Here is a 21,185-nt window from a genome sequence, read left to right as displayed (position 1 = left end):
CATAGAACCATTCAAATCAAACCTGCAACTACACAAGGAAACCGTGACGCAACGCACCAACACTGACGAGAGACTCTCCCCACAAGACAACCACCACCCACCCCCGAGGACCCAACTGACACGGTGACACAGGGGGCCCTACATGGCCACAATAACACGGAATAGCGCTAAACCAGCATTGAAACTAAACCTATAGCTGTTACTCCGGTATATAAAGCCGTAATGTATGGATCCTCTAACCCCCTTCCTTTTCTCTCATTCTGTATTCTCCCCCCCCCCCCGAATGCCTAAAAATTCTACAAATAAAGAATTTATAAAAAAAAAAAAAATACTTTTGTTTCTGTTTATGCAGCTCTAGCCACACCTACCCTGCCTGTGTCTAACACAGCCTGGATTAAAAAAACAAAATGGTTTAATTTTCAATCAGATGTAACTTTAAATGTAATTATCTCCTGCTCTGTAAATTGAATTTTAATTACATACAAGAGGCTCCTGCTGGGTCTAGAAAGTTATTAACGGAGCAGGAGATAAGATATTGTAATTTGCAATAAAGGAAGTGTAAACAATAGATGACTCTTTACAGGAAGGCTGTGTAAGTCACATGCAAGGTGGTGTGCCGAGGGTTGTATAAACAGTGATGTAACTCCTAAAAGACCGATAATTGAGATTGCAATGGGCATGATCTACATTCAAAAACTGCTTCATTAAGCTAAGGTTGTTTTGGTGATTATAGTGTCCCTTTAAGCTAAACTGCATTTTTTTTGTTTCTCCAGTGGTTATAGCAATTTATATAGGTCTAAATTATAAGTCCTTAAATGGTTGTAACAGAGCTCCCGTACTCTGAATGAGTACCTCTGCCAGGTTAGATTTCACGCTACTACCAGAGGACTCAGTAGCACTTCAGACCAAGTCACCAAAGCTTGACTGGTGTCTCTGAGGACCTCTTCCACTGGACCAGGCTGCTGTGATTATAGCACTGAAAACCTTCTCTCCTATAGAGCAGTGATTATAGTTTTACTATAGCTTTCCCTCCACACATTAGAGGAGTCTGAATGTAGGAGGTAGAATGCTCTTTATTGCAAAACACACAGCTATATCGACTATCTGCAGAAGGTCTTCAATACAAAGTTATGTACAATGCTTTGGTTTTAAAGGGACACTATAGTCACCAGAACTACAGCTTATTGTATTTGTTGTTGAGTCATTCTCTTCAGGCTTTTTGCAGTTAACAGTCTTTTCTGAGAAAAGGCTGTGTTTGTATTACATCCTAGGGATACCTCCACTGACCACTACTCCTATGGCTACTAGAGGTGCTCCCTGGGGGCAGTGCTGCACAATGTCTCCACCTTCTGCATGGAGACACTGAACTTTCCACATAGAGATGCGTGGATTCAATGCATCTCTATGAGGAGATGCTGATTGGCCATGGCTTTGTTTGATTTGTGCTGGCTCTGCCCCTGATCTGCCTTCTTTGACAGTCTCTGCCAATCCAATGCTTTATGATCTCTGCCATGGAGACGGAACCAGCCACAGTGAAACTGGCACTACGCGGGGGGAAAAAGGTGAGTAAAGGCATCTCTCTCATTTGATTGGAGGGGGCAGGTACCTAAACAGATACATTATCTTTGACTGACACACACACACTCACACACACTCTCTGACAGACAAACATACACATTTTCTCACACACACAAACTAACATTTGTTTTACTTGGGATAGCTGGAGTGGATCTTCCCTGGTGTCCAGTGGGGCTGCTCTCTAATTTTACTGCAGTTCCTCTTTGCACATCTGTGTGCTGTCTAAAGCGATGATGAGGTTGAAGTGACATCCTATTCCGGCTCTGGCATCCCTAAACCGCACGCGAGGGAGCAGAGCGGAATTGCAGGAAGACTACTGCTCCCTCAGCCGGCTGGCTCCATTGGTCCCCAAGGCAGCCGCCTTCAAAGCTCTCACGGACAGTCACCTTTGTTAAAGGGCTGACAAATCCCAGGCGCCATTGCAAAATTTCAAGTCGCCATGGTGACCTGGTGCCGGGGATTTGTCGAGCCTTGCTCTAGTTTCTCCAGTGTGTATTTGATATGAAAGTGTAATGCGTTGTGCTGCAAGAACAAAAAAAAAAGACTGCATAATGGCAGTGTTTGAGTACCTTGATTTAAAAGTATATGTGCTTTGTTAGGTATATTTATGTCTGAACCTTTTCCTCATTCTCTGATCTCTTCTAGAGAGCCCAGAACAGGCTGATTTGTGGCTGCTGAACAGTTGTACAGTGAAGAGCCCTGCAGAGGACCACTTCAGAAACTCTATCAAGTAAGTGTTACACAATGTGTGTATGTAATAATGAAAGAAATGTTGTAAAATATAGTCTAGGGCAGTGTTTCTTAACCTTTTACGGAGAAGTACACCTGCAGGTCTAAAATAAATTCATAAGTACTCCTGCCTTGAGAAAGTAATTTCTGTTGATTTTTAAATTCTAAATGAAATGTGTAGACACTGATATTTAAGTTAATTTCACATTGGAGAACAAGCTTGATTAAAGGCAGTAGAGAATATTTTTTTAAAATAAATTACAGAATGTGACTTATGTATGCGTAGAGTCTAAACTATTAATCTGAAGTATAAGTCACAAAATCAAAATAGAATACAAAATAGTTGCACACAGAGGACACTGACACTCACACACACACACACACAGTTACCAACTGATGACAATGACACACACGCAGTTGCCAAGACAACAGTGGCACACACACATTTACTTCCAATAACCTGACACACACACTCCCTAACTAGGCACACACTAACACACTCGCTGACCAACTCACTAATTTTGACACCCACTGTCATCACATTCTCACACACTTGCAAATTATTATATGTACTTTTTTAATTTTACTTTATTTTTAGTCCACCCAGACTCCCTACATTTGGGGTCCAGTGTGGGGCTTGTTTAATCTTTTGTCCTCTACCTCGTGTGCAGTTTAGTGATGCCGGGGCTGGAGAGTCGTCCATAACAGAGCTCCCAGCATCGCTAAATCACCTAAATCATCTGAATAAGCAGGTGTCTACTCTGCCTTCATGCACAGCCAGCTGCATCCTGGTGGGCCCTAAGGTTGCCTGCCGGACATCTTTTGGCATTCCCCCTGGTTGTGGTGCCACAGGTTGAGAACCACTGGTCTTGAGCTCTCTATGTTGAGATTTTAAGTCAAGGGCCTTGCTAAAATAAAAAATGCTATAGGCCATTGGGTTTTACATTGGTGCTGTCAACATAGACCTGTGAAATTGTACCATTACAGGGACAGAAGGAATGGAATGCTTTAAAAAAAACCCAAAAAAACAACATTTTGAGGCTTTATTTATTTGATTCTAGCGGCGTGTTCTGAATTTGAAATTTCCTTAAAGGGATGCCAACACAGTAATCATTGCTGTCACTAGACTGATTATCGTACACAGAGTCTTCAGATTATATCTCCCCCAATTTTATTTTTGTCAAAATGAGGCTCTCAAAGTGCCTAACTTCTTCCCAGATAAAGCAGTAGTGAACTGCATTATCTTTACAAACTTTTATGGTGATGATGGGTTGCGAGTATTTTGCTAACCCACAATGAAGAGCTGTGGAGGCTATGGTACGAAGTCTGCCTTTAATTTAGCTGCTTTTCTACCAATCAAATATAAACCTTTTAGATTATCCAATGAGTTTTTTATTATTTTTTGTTAATGAAACACTCCACACACACAGAGCACTCTAGCGTGCTGAAGTGCTTAAGGTGTCTTCTAAACTGTCACCAATGTGACCGACTCCAAAGGTCTGACTTCAATAGACACCAACTATTTTCTAATCGTGGGCCTGGGGAGAGCTTGTAATGGATGCAGATAAGAGATCTACTACTTTTCAAGCTGTTTTAAATATGCAATTAATGGAAAGAAAATGCATATATAAATGCATGCAGGGTTTCATTATGGTATATCTGCTAAATAGTGTATATTTTCTATTTAGTATTTACAATGAAGCATTCCTTTAACATTTTAATATAGTACATTTAAAGCATTTCTCCTGATAATGCAAAGTTGAGGGGTTACGCCAACCACCATGGCCTCTTCTGTTTCTCTGCACACCCAGAGATATTTGCACTTTTTTGCTAGGAGCCAGTTGCACCCCCAGCACACGTGACTAAGGCAGCCCAAAACTTTGTCAAGCGGCCCAATATAGAAATCTTGTGCAAAAATTACACTGTTTGTATGCATGTGCTGCCGACCGATGTAATGAGCTTTTTCCTTGCAGGCAGTGCGCCTGTTGGAGCAAACTTTAGTGCCCCCTCCCTGTGCTTCCTGCCTCCCTCCCCTTCCAACATTAAGATGTATAGATAGATGGATATCTCCATCTCTCGGGCAGTGAAACTGTCCAATCAAATGCTTCTCGTGAAGCATTTGATTGGACCACAGATGAGATGGCGTCATGACAGAAGAGGATCTTGTTCACCACTGTAATCAAGGTAAGTTGTTTGTTTATTTTTTTTATATTAAATAAGGTATTACATAAATGGGTGAACCAGGTCAATAGTGCCCAGTATGGCATTATAAAGCTAATGACACATAGTCACAATAAAGATTTTAACCATGTTAGGTAGGGGATGGCTGAATGTATGTTTGTATTTAAAGGCTCTTTTCATTTCTGTGACGTGTGCTTCTTTCGTTGTTGTTTTTATTTATTTTTTAATCTCTTCTGCTCTGTTGCCCTTTGCCATTTCTCACTATCTATGGCCGTGTACTCTCTGTGACTGTGCTGCTTCTTGATGCAGCAGCTCCTTCTGTTTCTGTCCCACAGTTGGTCACCCTCAAATGTCTCCAACAGAGCTGGTTGTATGAGCAGCAGAGGCCCTCGGCAGGAGCAACACATGCCTTGCTAATGGATCCTTTTCAGGCCATGGGCCAAGAGGTGTTTGCAGGCATGTGTTTTTTTTTTTTTTTTTTTTTTTAACCATTTCAAGAAATCACAGGACTACAGAGAGGGCTGTAAGTGGGGTTACCACAGGGCTGCTATAGGCCTCTTGTAAGTGCTCAGTCCTTGGGATCAACGTAGGGCTGACGGTGAACCCATCTAAAACACAGTTGGATATACAGTAAGCAGAATTGGTCATTCACCTGTAGATTCACTGCGCACTCTGCCTCCTAAACAAGTTCACATGAGAGCAGGTTATGCCACGGTTTAATGGATTAATTTTTCTGAATTGGCTTTATTAATCTATTTTTTTTTTTTTTTTTTTTTTTTTATTATTTCCCTTACCTTTTTATTAGTAAAAATGCCTATTGCTGTCTCTTAGCATAATGCCTGTTACACACACACAAAATAATTCTGAAACAAGCAGAACATATGTCTACAAAGTCATTCATTTCATCTGAACCCTCTGGATGAGAGGGTAACAGAGCACTGAAGCGAGTTCCATAAACGGTGCTCAGCCCTACAGAAGTCTTGAAAGTAGGTGTTGGAGGTGCGAGTACGAACAGAGAATATGCGCAGATATTTGGCAGTGCGTAGTGGCCTTGAAGGGACATACTTGTGTATTATTGAGGATCGGTAGGTAGGCAGTGTTGATGTTTGTAAGCAATTTTAAATTGAGCCCTAGATATTATGAGAAGCTAGTGTAAGGACTGACAGAGGCGGGAGGAATGGAAGGTGTGTACAGACAGGATGATGACCATTGCCGCTGCATTAATTATTGACTGTAAATGGGACAGCTGGGAATGCGTAAAACCACTGAGGAGCATTTTGCAGTAGTCATGGCGAGAGATGATAGTGGCATGACCCAGCACCTTAACCACATCAGTTGTTGGAAAGGGGTGGATGCAAGTTTTGACACCATGACTAGCATGGAATCCAAACTGACGTGAGTCAAGCAGAGAATAGGATTTAAGGAAGTCTGTCAGTGTTGCATACACAACTGTCTTGAGGATCTTGAAGGCAAATGTCAGTAGCAAGATTGGGACGGTAGCTGGGTTTGGGCTTTTTCAGAATTTGGGTGATGGTTGCGTGCTTGAAGGGTAAAGGAAATATGCAAAAAACTCGGAACATCGTACTGCAAGGGGATTAGGTGGAGCAGGAACAGTAGCCAAACAAAAGGACAATAATAAAATAAAGTCCCGAAAATATCTAACTCGTTTCGTCCAATCTGTGGACTTCCTCAGGGATCTGGGACACTGTCACCGCTTCTCCGTTTATGTATGCTTCCTGATTTCAGACCTCCAATCAGCTGGCGCTCAGGTGCGTTCCACTGTGGAACACAATTCACTTCCTGTATGTTGATGTCATTTTCGGCTTTCGGCTGTGCCCGTTGCTGACAAAATATCTTACTTGCAGGGTAGCCTAAAGGTAGTGTACTGAGCTTGTAAAACAAAGGTTGTGAGTTTAATTCTTCCCTGCAGAAGGTTTTTTTTTTTTTTTCCCTGCTCAACACATTGAAATCACAACCTCTAAATCCATTGTTTGTTTTTCAGATCATTGTTATTATTAGATTATGTAACTATCAGTTATAAATTACCGTATATTATATGTAGTGAATGGTTACCAGAGATGGAGTAGAGTCCGGGTGTAGTCTGGCACCCCATCGTAAAACTCCACCAGACACAGCAGCTCCCAGGTTAAGTAGTCAAACAGTTTGCTTTTGCACAGAACTCATGCTAGCTCTTCTGCACTAAGCCCTGGCCCCCAGGGTGAGCTCACTGGCTGAGAGCATCAACTGACCTGTCTCAGCCAATGAGCGAAGACAGACACTGCTGACCTAAGTAAGAATAGAAAGCTTCTAGCTCACAATGGAGGATGTGACCAGCAGACCTCAGGTAAGTTTTCATATCCTTGGCATTTGGTTTAACACGCACACGCACACGCACACGCACACACATCCTTACACTGGTTTATGCCTAATAGCAGGGTATTTTTTTTTTTTTTTTTTTTTAATTGAACGTTTATCTGCACCCCTTATACCTAGCATGTACATATTGTTCATTTTTAGGACCCTTTAACTGACAATAGTAGCTCTATGCCTTATGGATAATAAAGGTTCTATATGTTTTTGGCTTTTAGGCTACTAGTTCAAATTAAAGGACCACTAAGTTTCCCCCACCCTCAGGGTCCCACTCCTGCTGGGCTGAAGGGGTTAAACCTTTCTCCAGCGCCGGACTCCCTCGGCGCTGGGGAACTCTCCTCCTCCTCCTGACGTCAGCGCTGAATGCGCTTGCGCGGCAAGATCCGCGCAGGCATTCAGACAGTCCATAGGAAAGCATTTCTCAATGCTTTCCTATGGACGTCCAGCATCTTCTTACTGCGCTTTCCACAGTGAGAAGCGTGGAAGCGCCTCTAGCGGCTGTCAATGAGTCAGCCACTAGAGGCTGGATTAACCCTAATGTAAACATAGCAGTGTTTACAGCTGCAGGGTTAAAACTAGAGGGACCTGGCACCCAGACCACTTCATTGAGCTGAAGTAATCTGGGTGCCTATAGTGGTGCTTTAAGTTGTACTTATTCCCTGACATTCACTTCTGTTTCGAGTGAATGTCTTGGATATTGTTTTCCTTCCTTTTCTATTTCTAGTAATTAGGGTTATCCCGTGTTCAACCAGTACAACTAGGTGACCTCTCTTTTTTTTTTTTAATGGTGGATATGGTCATAGGTCTTCCCTGGCTTATGGTTTTAGCTAGTAGAGGACGTCCAGACCTATCCCTTGGTTAATATTTGTATTTAGTGCAGCATCTGTATCCTAAGCTCAGAGACTGTATCTCTCACCTGTAAGAAACAGATAGGACTGGATAAGACGAGTGAATCTTCTTTAATTTTATAATAAAAAGCCCAGGGATACTGCCGATCTTTTATAATAAGGGCAAAGAGTTGCTTTAGTTGACAGTCAAATGTATGGGGTTTATGACCGTAGCTAGTAGAGATGTATGACAGAAACCTTGAGTAGTGGACTGCACATTTTAGTCTGGCTTCTGCACCATTACTTTTGAGGAGGGGCTTTGTTTGAAACACTACTTGACATTGGAGTGCGAGAAATAGTGGGATTACTTATGTTTTTTGTCATGGGAACCGAGGGCAGAGCTCCAACTTCAGATATCAAGCTGACAGTTTAGCTTGTTTCACATTGTGACTGAGCTCCTGTACTCTGACCGAGTATCTCTGTCCAGGCCACTGCCTAGCTGCTTGCAGGGACCCTGGAACACTTTAGCTCCAGTCGCCGAAGCTTGACTGAGGTCCTTCTGGAGCTTTTCTACCCGGCCAGGCTGCAGCTCTCCTTCAAGGCAGGTATTGTTCCCTCTGCCTCCTATACTGCAACCCTGCTACCAGGTAGGTATCGTCCCCTCTGCCTCTTCCACTGCAGTCCTTCTTCCAGGCAAGTATAGTCCCCTCTGCCTCTGCTGCAGCCCTTCTTCCAGGCAGGTATCCACATCTGCCTGCACTGTTATGGCTCTTGTCTTTAAAAAGACACTTGTGACTCTCAGGCCTAGCTCTCTTGCTTTATCCCAGGGCTAGAGGGATCCTGCAACCAGCAAACAGGTCTGAAGACTCTGTCACTAGGATCCCTACAAATCCACACAGGACACAAGTTCCAAAAGGAACAGACATTCAAAACTTTTTTTTTTCTCTGGACTACTGGACTAGCCCATATGATTATTACATAAAGATTGCAGTGACCACTCAATAAAAATACAAACCGTCAAATCATTTCAGACAACCTAAAGCAATTTATTATAACACAATGACATATTTATAAAGGGATGGGGAAGACAATAATTAACAGAAAATATCTCTCCTGCCTGCAGAATTAGCAATATGCAAATCTACCTGAAAATGCAAATTAACCAGCCTTGATGTTCAGGTAGTACATATTGCTGTTGCTACCAATAGAAGGCACTACACAGGCTCCATAGCCAAATCCACCTAGGTGGTAGCAATCATAAACTATTACATTACATGCACCCTGCAACTATAATGGGTACAGGGTGACTAAAACATAAGAAAAGTCCAACAACCTACATATATAGTCTGTCTGAAGGTCCAGGTGATGGTGACTACCGTCACACAAATCACAGGAAGGGAAAAATCCAGGCTCTTCAGAATATTCTGAACACTCTGATGCCAGATTATTGGGATTAGTAGTGGGCTGAAGATGTGTTCATATAAATATTCAAAATTGTAAGAGGCTAGAGTACTGAAATTTAACTTCCTCTGATCAGGCTCACAGTTCTGAATACAATAAACCTCATGGGCAGTCTGCCTTGTTACAGACATTAGAAGCTCTTCAGGGGAAAAAGTTTTAGAAGACGCTCCTCATCAGAAAGTTAGTTCGTAACATATTCTCACTTTTCTATACCTAAATCAAGAAATTCACTCTTGACCACTTCCAGACACAGATATTCCTGTACTATTGATACGTGTAGATACACATCCAATCTCCTGGATCCAGAACCTAGTTATGCATGCAGTAATGGAATCCATCAATAATAAATTCTATTTCTAACTAATTTAAGATCCAAAGCTCGACCTGAAATTTCCTTCTGATTCTGGACCAGAGAATAAGCTTAATCTATGAACTAGCTGTTTGGACAGTACTTTCATTCATTTAAGTTACTCCTACCTGTAGTATCAACTAAGAGGTTGTTTTGGTTTTGTGACTTTACACACGACATACACACAAGGTTGTTTTGTGTCAGGACAAGTACATTATCATTGTGGACAATTAAATTGGGCTACCTCTTTAGGCACTTGGACAAATAGATTTAAAAAAAAAAAAAATGTATACACCCTTGCAGCTCATGAATATATTCTTCTATTTAGCATATGTCTTTCTAGAGTAAATGTGTGTGAAACTGTTTCGGTGTCTTTGACGAGAAAAGTGCCAATACAGCAGCATAATAATCTAATATTTAGAAAGAAACTGAGTCTGAGTTTCTTTTTCACTTGAAACCTGACAGCAATACTGTCTTTCTCATGTTTGGGCATCTCATAATGGAATATAACTATATACCATATATATTCACAATACATTTTTCTAAGCCTTCTCAAATAGGGCTTTTCTGTTTTGGCACTTTATTGTTAAATCCATACCACTGCATTTTGTTCAACATATCAGAACTAAATGCAGTGTTTGGGTTTATAAACCAGTACTTTTTTGGTAGATTGCATTCTTCCTTGGCGTTATCTGATTTTTAAAATTAATATATATATATTTTTTTTTTTAAACCAAATACTTTGGAGTCAAAGGTAATATCTTCTCCAGACTTCTATACAGCATAAAAGACTTAATATGAACATTAAAATGTGCTACAGAATCAATTGCCTTAATTTTACCAATTTGTGACAATGGATATCTCCATTATAACTCAACCTGACTAAACATTATTTGGTACTAAAGAAGCACTCGTATACCATAGCAACTATTCATCCTGTCCCATAAATTTATGGACAAGAGTTTATAGAATACGATCACACCCTAAAGACCATAGTGAAAGGTGCCTGGTTGGCCATCTTTCTATTGTTTGCCTTTTACTAATACTTGTTCTAATAATTGCAATATCATTTGGATCTTTCCAAGGGGTTGCACTCACCTGAACATGCTTAAATATAAATATATATATATATTAATAAAAAAAATGTTCAATGCATTGTATAATGCAAGAATATCTGGGTCAATATTTGAATGCGGTTTTGAGTGACTTTCTTGCACGTATACAAAGCAAAGAATCAAAAGGAAACATACTATGCAGAAAGCCTATTTATTTATTTTATTTTGTTATACAAACTATTCACTTATAAAGAACATTTTTAAAACTCTCTCGGAGATCCAAACCATGAAGTGTTTGATGCACCTTTTGGGTGCCAACCCAATTTGCTGACTTAAAATACCCCCCTCTATCCTTTACCTCAACTCACATGAGAATGTTCTTAAGAACAATCACTTTTCTGTGGTAGCCCTGGAAATTATGCACTTAAAGTAAAATAATGTAAAGGCCTAGGTGTCCTTAATTAATTTGAAACAAATCTCTAGTCTCTCCTGCAACCATTGTCTTTGTTTTGCAAAATTGCAATCTTTTGCTTTTTAATTTTTTTTGGGAAAGTGGCCAAATAAGATTTATGGAAGCATTCATTTGCTTTTCTAGCGGTGTTGTTATCTCAAGTGAGTAATAAATCACCTAATTTGTTCTGGTATAAAAAAATTCTTTGCAAAGTGCTGTATGCTCCAAGATATTTATATCCCTCTCGCTTTGAAGTTTATTTTTAAGAAATTGCGAGTAACATAAGAGATCTGCACTTCTTGTATTATTCCCTTTTGTTGACCTGTTTGGTCTCCCATTATAAATCTGGTTTACTGGTCCCAAAGGTGCACAGTTTCTTTATCTTCTGCTTGTTACAGAAAAGTCTTCTAAATACTAGTAACACGATTCCAGGTTGTTGTTGTTTTTCTAAAATGTAATACTAAAGTAAGTTAAAGTAAAAAAAAAAAAAAAAAAACTATCAATGTCCACTCCTTGACATTTTTTTTTCTTTTCCAGATTAACCACTTCCTGAAGGGGAAGCTGTACACACATGTCCTAAGCTTGTGGACCAAGTACATTTCACTGGCCTTTTGAACTATTGACACTTGATACAAAAGGGCACGTGAAATGGGTTTATAGAGCTTTTACGTTAAGGTGTGTTTGTTAATCCTAGGGCTACCAAATAATTTTATGTTTCAACAGCCAATCTGATTGTTCCTTGGTCTGGGCAGTTGCATCTAGAACCAGAGAGACAAATGTAGGAGATGTCTTGGTCTCAGGTTATGTTATCATTTATAGTTCTGAGTTTGTCATGGAGAGCTTGGATACCTGGTTCTTGAAGATCGTAAAATTCGACTCACATCCCATGTAGCTGAAAGGGTTAAAACCCCTTCAGCTACTTACCTGAATCCAGCGCTGATGTCCCTTGCCTCTGGGCCAGTCTCCATCCACGCTCCTCCCCCGCTGCCATCAAACGTCGGGGGAGACCTAATGCGCCTGCGTGGCAATGGCCGCGCGCATTAGACCTCCCTATAGGAAAGCATTATTCAATTATTTCATTATTCAATTATTCAGTGCTTTCCTATGGGGAAAATCTGACGCTGGAGGTCCGTGAGGACGTCAGCATCAGATAACAGACCCAAAATCTGTTATGAATCCGGAAGCGCCCCCAGTGGCTGTCTGGTAGACAGCCACAGAGGGCAGACTTAGAGCTGTGATGTAAACAAAAGGGACACAGCACCCAGACCACTTCAATTAGCTGAAGTGGTCTGGGTGCCTACAGTTTCCCATTAAGAGCCATGTGTTTGTTTTGCTATAAATGCCTTCAGGCAAGCAGCTTATATCTGGAACTCTTGTTTCAATTGTTTGTAAGATAACTGAAATGGAAAAGGTCAAGAAATGTCATCTACATTGTCTATATGTACCACCAACTCACTAGGTAGTTAACAAGTACATTAAATAAGATATTTTGCACTTGCCATCTTTTCCATATTCCTCCCACTCAGCTCTGTCTGGATTTTCTTTCCTGGCATGCAGTTAAATTAAATGCTTAAACAAAAAAAAAAGAAAAAAAACCAAATGAGCTTAAATCAGATCAGCGAGCCAAAGGTGTGGATGTTTCTCATGCTTGTGGATGGTTACTGATGGCAGCGCTGTGGTGGGGTTAATCTGTTGATCCTCCAAAGAACACTATGATTAATCGGATTAGTTATTCAGTACCTGGTATCCTTTCATTTCTGTTTTCATCTGTCAGAGTTATTGAACTATTATGCATTCTTTTGTGAGAAACAAACATGAATATTTGCATAAACACTGTTATAGTAAACCCTGTGGTGCAGCATTGTTTTTCTCCTGTTGTAGCCGGATCTGTACAACAGAGAAAATCCGTGTCTGTGTTGTGTGTATTTATTTTTTTTGCTTAGAAAAATCACTATTTAACCTTTAATGCACAGTTTGCCCAGGCAACTGCCTTTTTCCCTAATTTGTATTCTGGGAAAAAACATTTGCACTTACTAGAGGTGCCAGGACACTTATTGGCTAGCAGGAGCAACTTGCCCTGAATTTCCAGGGTACCTATTGAATACTAGGACAAATTTCCAGAGGTGCTTGCGAACCTATTGGCATGCAGGGGCCACTTCCCAGGGATGCCTGGGAGCAAATTGGCAAGTAAGGGCCACTCTTCTGGTCCTTGGTGGCTATTGGTGTCAAAGGGTTACTCGCCTGGGCACCTATTGATGAACAGGGGCTATTTTACTGGAGAATCTAAGTGTTTATTGGTGAACAGGGGCCATTTTCTTGTAGAGCCTAGGAGCCTATAGGCAAAGGGGCCATTTTCGCCACCTATGAGCGAGCAGGAGCCACTTTCCGGGAGCATTTATTGGCAAGCAAGGACTACCTTCCTGGGGTTCCTGGTCACTTATTTCCGATCAAGGGACACTTTCCTTGAGTTCTTAGGCAGTTATCAGAACGCAAGGGACCACTTTCTGGGGTTATCTGAACGCATGTTTCTTAAACAAATTGTTTTGAAATCTGGACAGGGGGAAAAGGGACAACTGTTAAAAAAAAAAAAAAAAAACACATTTACACACACACTCTCTCACACACACTCTCTCACACACACTCTCTCACACACACTCTCTCACACACACTCTCACACACACTCTCACACACACTCTCACACACACACACACACACACACACACACACACACACACACACACACACACACACACACACTCATACAAAAAACATGCAAAACTATTTGCCTGAATAGTAGTTAGGCAAATATCTTTTGATTATGCAAATTATGTTTTAGAGCTAAAATAACAATTTTCCTAGGCAAAAGCTTTTGCCTGAAATTACTATGCAGAATATATATTTCACCCCATTTTTAACAGCATTGTTATTTTAAGATTATGATTACATTTGAAGATGGCTTGTACAAGTTATTTAAAAATATAGAACACTGGGCTTTTACAATTTCATCTGTTTTAAAGTATAACCTATTGACTACTGCTATTTTACAAGAGTTGTACTGAAAATACAACATTGCACTATTCAAAATAGTCTCCCCTAGTGGCGATGCATTTACACCACTGTTAAACCCACTTGTCAAATTTACCTTGGAAAAATTATTTTGGGGCACTCCATCACCAGGCATCTAATACGAGTCTTTCATTTCGTGTGTATCATTGAAGCACCGTCCCTTTAGACTTTGCTTAATTTTACCGAACAAGTAGATGTCTGAGGGTGCGAGATTGGTGCTGTAAGGTCGATGTGGCACCTCTGACCGTACCATTTTTGCAAGAAACTGAGATGTTGCCGTAGAAGTTTGAGGTGGTGTAGATGGATTGCATTCAATGGTTTCTGTGGTCTTTTACTTACTGATGGCTTTTCGAAGTCCACACTAAAACTTGATCCAAGCTCCTCAACAATCTCTCAGGCAGTGATGTGCTGGTCTGCATGAATCAATGAGTTCACCTTATTTTGGTTTTCATCTATGACTACTGTTGATGGCCTACCACTATGTGTTTTGTCTTCAACCCTGGTTTCGCCGTCTTTAAACTTTTTTTACCCATTTTCGCACATGCTCACATAATTTGTCTCTTCACTATACACAATTCTGCCTTTGGATGTTAGCAGCTGGACATTCTCAATGACCACTAGCTGTTTCTGCTTAACATCCTTGGTTGCGCTAAACCTTTAATTACAGAAATGATGCCCGTCATACTCGCATTTAAATGAATAGATACGGAGCAAATGGCTAACATGCGTTACTTTCTGAACAGCCCTCATATCTTTAAATCATGCTAGCCAGACTGCTAGAAAATATAGAGAACCGTTTTTTTACCAAAAGTTTTAGGTTATTCATGTAATTTAACAAATGCATATGTGCAACTATTTATATGGGATTATTGGGGGGAAACTGATGCATATTTTATTAAAGCTATACATATGGATACCTATTTCAGTATTACAATGTGAAAATGACAGGTCCTTCAGACATTTCATGAGTGACATATGCACTTCCACAGTTTAATGCAATTATGCTCATTATGATATGGGATTGACCAGTTGCGTGCATGTGCAATTGGTCCACAAGGATTCTTCGCGTGAAACCTCTGTTTAAAAATGTCTAGTAGGTTGGAACATCTGTGGTTGGGGAACAGATTCTGCTGCTAAGAGAAGCTAGATTTTTTTTTTATACCCTTGAGTTTGTTGTATGTATGTACAGTATGTAGTTCTTTCTTTTATTTATTTATATAATTATTTCTTGGTCCCATCTGTGCTAGACCCAAGTTTTACAACCTGGGACTTTAAGGATAGAATATCAAGCCTACTGAGTAGATTAGTTGAAATGGAATACATATTTGTGTCCTCTTGAATAAATCACATTATCTTGATGGAGGGAAAATTTACAATTAGAAGGATTGTGTAACTTTTGTTTGTTTTAAGAGGGTTTTTTTTTTTTTGGCCTTAATATTTTTCACTTATTGGTACATTATCACCATGTTGGGTCAGTATATTTTTTTTCTTGTTCTGATAAGAATATCACCTCACAGAATGCCTCATTACCAGTAGTAAAGTTTGACTTGGCGTGCTTTAGTTTAGCACCCCCCTTATGAATGCAAGTGCAGGTTCTCTTTTATTATATTTAACTATTTTTTTTCCCTGTTCTTTTCACAATGTTCTTAAAATCCATTTGTTGCTACAATGACTGATGTTGAACATGTTGCCCAACAATTGCTCAGTTTTGGTGTGATAAAATAATAAGCATTTATTAAAAAATAAAAGGGACATTTTTCATTTTTACCCATTTTTTTTTTTCTTCTTTGTAACCATTATTTAAGTGCAGTATTCTTTTGTTCTGTTAGACTCTGCTTTCTTACCTTTCTGGTGTGGTAGCTTTCATTCAGTCTTGTGGAGTGATGATTTCACAATGGCGTTGCATTCTCTTTGTCCCTCTCTCCATCTGATTTACAAAGGAAAAAGTTCAATCAGTCCATTAACATCTGTACAGAGTAGCTGCCCACTAGTCCTTTAACAAAGCTATCCTTAAAAACCCTTACAATGATATAACTTTCTCTCCTCTTTTTAAAAATATCTCCAACCCCAGGAGTATTCAGTCTGAGTATTAGAAAATGGAAAGTTATTAAGGCTCTCAAGACATATGAGCTATTGTGTTGTTTACAAGTGCTTACATGAAGTGCCAGGCTCTTCTGCTCCCGCTGATGTTGTGGAAATTGTGTCCAGCTGTTGAGGTTTTGGGAGTGCAGTCACGGTGTACATTAGTGCTGATATAATAGTGGAGAATACACAGTTCCAGACTACCTCTTTTATCTTTTTCACAATAGACAGAACTGCCACATGAACTTTCTAAAATAACGTACACCTGGCTATTTACCAAAGTGCACATTCAAGTAGCATGCATCATTCCCTTTTGTTTTCCCTTACATTCTCTGGGGTTTTTTAGACTTATCATTTAAAATGTGTATGGATTACTGATTTTAAACATTTTTTTTTCTTCTTTATTTAATGGTGCATTATTTTCATGTTCTTCTGCATTTAAAGTGAAACTGCTTAATGTTCACTTTAGTAATAGTGTTTTTTTTTTTTTTTATAGTAATAAATGGACGAATGGTATATTTCTTTCCATGCTATTAAACTAATTGGCTTCTGTCCCTTGATCGTGATACCATCATCATGCTGGGTCCATGTGTATTACTCAGTGTTACCTCATACCCCCATGCTATTTGCATCATATAGTAACACTTTTCCCAAACATGGCACACCTTTTTATTTTACACAGACGTGTTGGCTACATTGTCAGAATGTAGCTGCCAAAACTGAGTTTTGTATTCCTCGGCAAAGCACGAGACTACTTTGCCTGAGAAATATCACCGTAACGACAGAACATGCATTATAGTTGCTGCAACATAGAGAACTGCCTTATTGTTGGATACTCCTGTTCTCCTCCCCATTACTCATTACTCTGTGCCCAGACGTGACAGGCAGGTGATGAACTACTTTATTATATATATATATATATATAGATTTATTTATTTTTTTATGATTTTGTTAAAATGCCTATATATTTGCTAGCAATATTGTTACGGAGTCTTTCCATGAACGGGCAATCAATACTTTAATTGCAATAAAACAATGGATAATTAGGCATTGGTCTAGTTGTTCCAGAATGGGCCAGTCAAGATGTAGAGCAATGCTACAGTTGGAGATTTAAAAAGTTTAATTCCCATATCTTCTAATAATGCAAATATCCAATTCCATATCCTTTTTATATCCTGACCTCACCACTAGATATGTTCATATGTACCCACCTCTAGGTAACAAACCTCAGAATAAGTTGGATAGATCTTATGCAGGCTATCTGGGACATAGTACCACCTATTGGTTACTTTGTAGAATGTTTCTACATAATTTAAACCATGTATATTTTTAGTGACCTAGTGAAGAGCCCAACTACCCTTGTCCATATTACAACCTAATTATTTTTCCCATTTAGATATTGCTTAAGGAACACGGATTGTGGGGCGTTGATCTTAAACAATCTTTGGCTTTGGAAACGGGCCTTTTGATATCCTTTCAGTTAAACAATCCTGATAAAGGGGAATCGTGAATCAGAGGGTCTCAGAACATATATATATTTACATAATTTTTAAGTTTTAGATAGGTAAATAATTCTTGGTGTGGTAAGGAGAATTCCTCTTGAAGTTGGGGAAAAGTTTAGCTATTGTTTTCTTGAATCAGTTGTTTAATATAACCTATCCTAGCCATTATCCAGGTTTTGATGCCAAGATCCTCTATAAATTGTACTGTGGGATTGTTTTATCCATTTTCAAATTTCTTTAGTTTTTCCCACTCATACATTAGCTTTTCAACAACCAAGCTTCCATATCCGTATATCCCCATTCTTCACCCCTGCAAGATTACATTCAATTCGCCACCAAGATTCTTCTCTAGAGGAAAACAATTGGGATCTATAGATATGTCTTATCGTAGTAGCCTTGTGAACATGACCAACCAGTGGCATAGTGATTCCACCCTTTTTTTGTTTTGTTCGCTAATACCATTCTATTGATTCTTGGTCTCTTACCCTTCCAAATGAATGTATTAAAGCTATTTTGAATCATCAATAGCCAGCTGTTTGGGATTTTTAGGGGAATCATCTGGAACAGGTATTGCCATTTGGGTAAATATATTGTATTGCCATTTGGGTAAAATATATGCACGCATGGTATTCATTCTGCCCATCCACAAAATATCCTCTTGTCTCCACTCCCACTCATTTTTGCATTAGTATGTCTAAAAATACGGAGAAAATTTATCTCCAGTGTTCTTTCTACATCTTTGACAATTTTAACATCCAAATAGTCAAAACATCCCCCCCCCCCCTCCAAGAAAAGTGATATTGAGAGTGGATCTCCTCAATGTGAAGTTTATTCACATTTAATACCATCATAATAGACCTATTTCATTTAAAATTTGATACTTGACCGAAATCCTTAATTTGTTTCATAAGAGCTTCCAGGGAATTTAAAGGTTCTATCATGGTCATGAGAATATCAGCAGCGTATAGGTTAATTTTAGCTTCTTTGGAATTTTCGATTAGTCCCTTTATCTCTGAGCAGTCTCTGATATTAGCCGCTAATGGTTCGATGGTTAAAATAAAAAGTAGGAGAGAAAGGGGACACCCCTTTCGTGTGCATTAGAAAGTTTGAACCAATTTGCAGTAATATTAGGTCCAATAGTGCAAGCAGAAGGAGTTTTATATAGTGAAAAAATAGCTATTAGAAAGAAACCATTTATACCATATTTCTTCACAGAAGCCTTCATAAAATTCCACCCAACTCTTTCAAAGGCTTTCTCGGCATCCAGTGTCAGTCAGGAGGGAAAGGCATCTCTTTTTTTTTTTTTTTAGCTAAATCAAAAATGTCCACCACCCTTCGTACATTTATTGCAGAGTTTCTGACCGGGACAAAACCTACCTGGTCCCGATGAATTAGGTATTCTATAGTCTATTAAATACAACTGAAGCAAAAAATCTTAACATCAACGTTTATTGATGACATTTGTCAAAAGTTTACCATCCCTGTAGGGTTTTTTCCTTGTTTTAGAATTGGTATAATATTGGCTCTGGTCATTTCAACTGGGAATTCTCCTTTTTGAATGATGCTGATAAAAGTTGAAACCATAGCTCCAATGACTTTGACTGTATAATTTAGAGAATTGGTTGGTAAATCCTTCCGGACCAAGGGTCTTATATTTTTCTAGCTGGTTAACTACAGCCTGTATCTCCTCGGTAGAAATAGGTCTATTTAAAGAATATTTTTGATTTTCCGACAAAGAAGGGAGAGAAGATCTCTTTAGATATGCATTGACTTGTTCTTCATTTGTTTGAGAGATCAGATTGTATAACTTATAATAATAGGAATTAAAACATTTCCCTATATCTGGGGGATTTATATACGTATTGGTTCCATCAATTGATTTAAATACTCAATTACTTGTTTATTTCTTTATTTCTTGGTTAACAATTTATCTGCTTTGTTTCCCTTATAATAATAATAATAATAATTTAGCTTTAAGTTTTCTAAATTTTTTTTTGTTCAAAGATTTAGCTTGTTTGATAATGAATTTATTTACTGTAATACCTTCAGACGTTTTTGTTTTCTATATAGAGTTGGGTCTAAAATAGAATTTAAATCTCCGGCGATTAAACAGATGCCTTCTTTAACTTCCTTCATTTTATCTAGAATATTTTTTTTAATGTTCTAGTCGGAGTAATATTTGGGAGATAAACATCCACCAGGGTATATTTGATGTCATTGATTAGACATACAACAATCCAGTAGCGGCCCTCTACATCTAAGTATTGATAAAGTGTGTCTACGTGCAGTCTTTCTGAGAAGAGGATGGCAACTCCGCAAGACTTTATGCTTTGTTTAGAGGCGGTTATCAGCTTTGGATATTTGAGATTTCCAGTTCATTGTATCGCATACCCTCCAGTGAGTTTCCTTAAGGAAAGCTATGTCTACCTTTTCTTTTGTCAGATGAGTTAAGACTATCGAAATTTTGTGAGTTGAATTTAGCCCCTGTGTATTGACCGATAAAATGTTAAACATTAAGAACAATTTTTACTCTGTGAGCTCTGCCACCAAACAATACAAAAACATTAAAATACATCCTACTACCACAGACAAAAAAGGATCCACATTTGATCTGCTTTTCATTCAACAAGTTTAAAAACTTTGGTGCGTACAGCCTTAAGTTCGATCTCTGTAAGAGAAACCCATTACGAAAAAAAAGCATCTCCTTCTAAGATGCAAAGTATGGGGCGGAACATTGATAGATACCGAGCGTGGATTAGATATACTATATACTCCTAAAGAGAGAGAGAAAAAATAATAAAAATATAAGAAATCGATAAAACAAATCTTGCTAACGTAATCTCTATATGTGTATATTCATACATTATTATTATTATTATTATTATTTATATAGCGCCAACAAATTCCATAGCGCTGTACAATGGGTGGACTAACAGACACATAATTGAGATCAGACCACTGGACGTACAGGAACAGAGGGGGTTGAGGGCCCTGCTCAATGAGCTTACATGCTAGAGGGAGTGGGGTATAGTGACACAAAGGGTTAAAGTAGGGGAATAAAATAGTTTGTTAGAGAAGGGTTTGAGTGCTTGGTAGGTCATTTTTGACAGTTGCAGGAAAGGAGTCATGGGGTGGGGGATGAGAAGCCTGCTGACAGTTTAATTGATACGCTTTAATGAAGAAGTGAGTTTTCAAAGATTTTTTGAAGGAGTGGAGGCTGGGTGAAAGTCTGATTGAGGAGGGAAGGGAGTTCCACAGAATAGGTGCAGCCCTAGAGAAGTCTTGAAGGCGAGCGTCTGAGGTGGGGATCTGGGCAGAGGATAGGCGTAGGTCTTGGGCTGAGCGCAGGGGTCTCGATGGGTCACACTTGTGTATGAGGGAGGATAGGTATGTTGGAGCAGCATTATGTAGGGATTTGTAAGCAAGTGCCAGAATTTTGAATTGGGCCCTATATCTAACTGGAAGCAAATGCAGGGACTGACAGAGCGGAGAGGCGTGGGAGGTGCGACCGGACAGGAAAATAAGCCTCGCAGC

General features: G+C 39.2%; 1 protein-coding gene across 2 annotated transcripts in view; it reads left to right on the top strand.

Annotated features, from left to right (window-relative positions):
* The window catches only part of CDKAL1 (CDK5 regulatory subunit associated protein 1 like 1), an 858,136-nt gene that overhangs the window by 102,701 nt on the left and 734,250 nt on the right, over window positions 1–21,185 (top strand). For both annotated transcript variants that reach the window (XM_063450500.1, XM_063450499.1), the window contains exon 5: window positions 2,224–2,308. In XM_063450500.1, the coding sequence (XP_063306570.1) occupies window positions 2,224–2,308 (85 nt within the window). The remainder of the gene's footprint in view (window positions 1–2,223; window positions 2,309–21,185) is intronic.

Source organism: Pelobates fuscus, chromosome 4 (genome assembly GCF_036172605.1).
Source record: "Pelobates fuscus isolate aPelFus1 chromosome 4, aPelFus1.pri, whole genome shotgun sequence".
In the NCBI taxonomy this organism is placed as follows: Eukaryota; Metazoa; Chordata; class Amphibia; order Anura; family Pelobatidae; genus Pelobates; species Pelobates fuscus.
The sequence above is the reverse complement of the archived record's forward strand: the minus strand, read 5'-3'. Positions and strand labels throughout refer to the sequence as shown.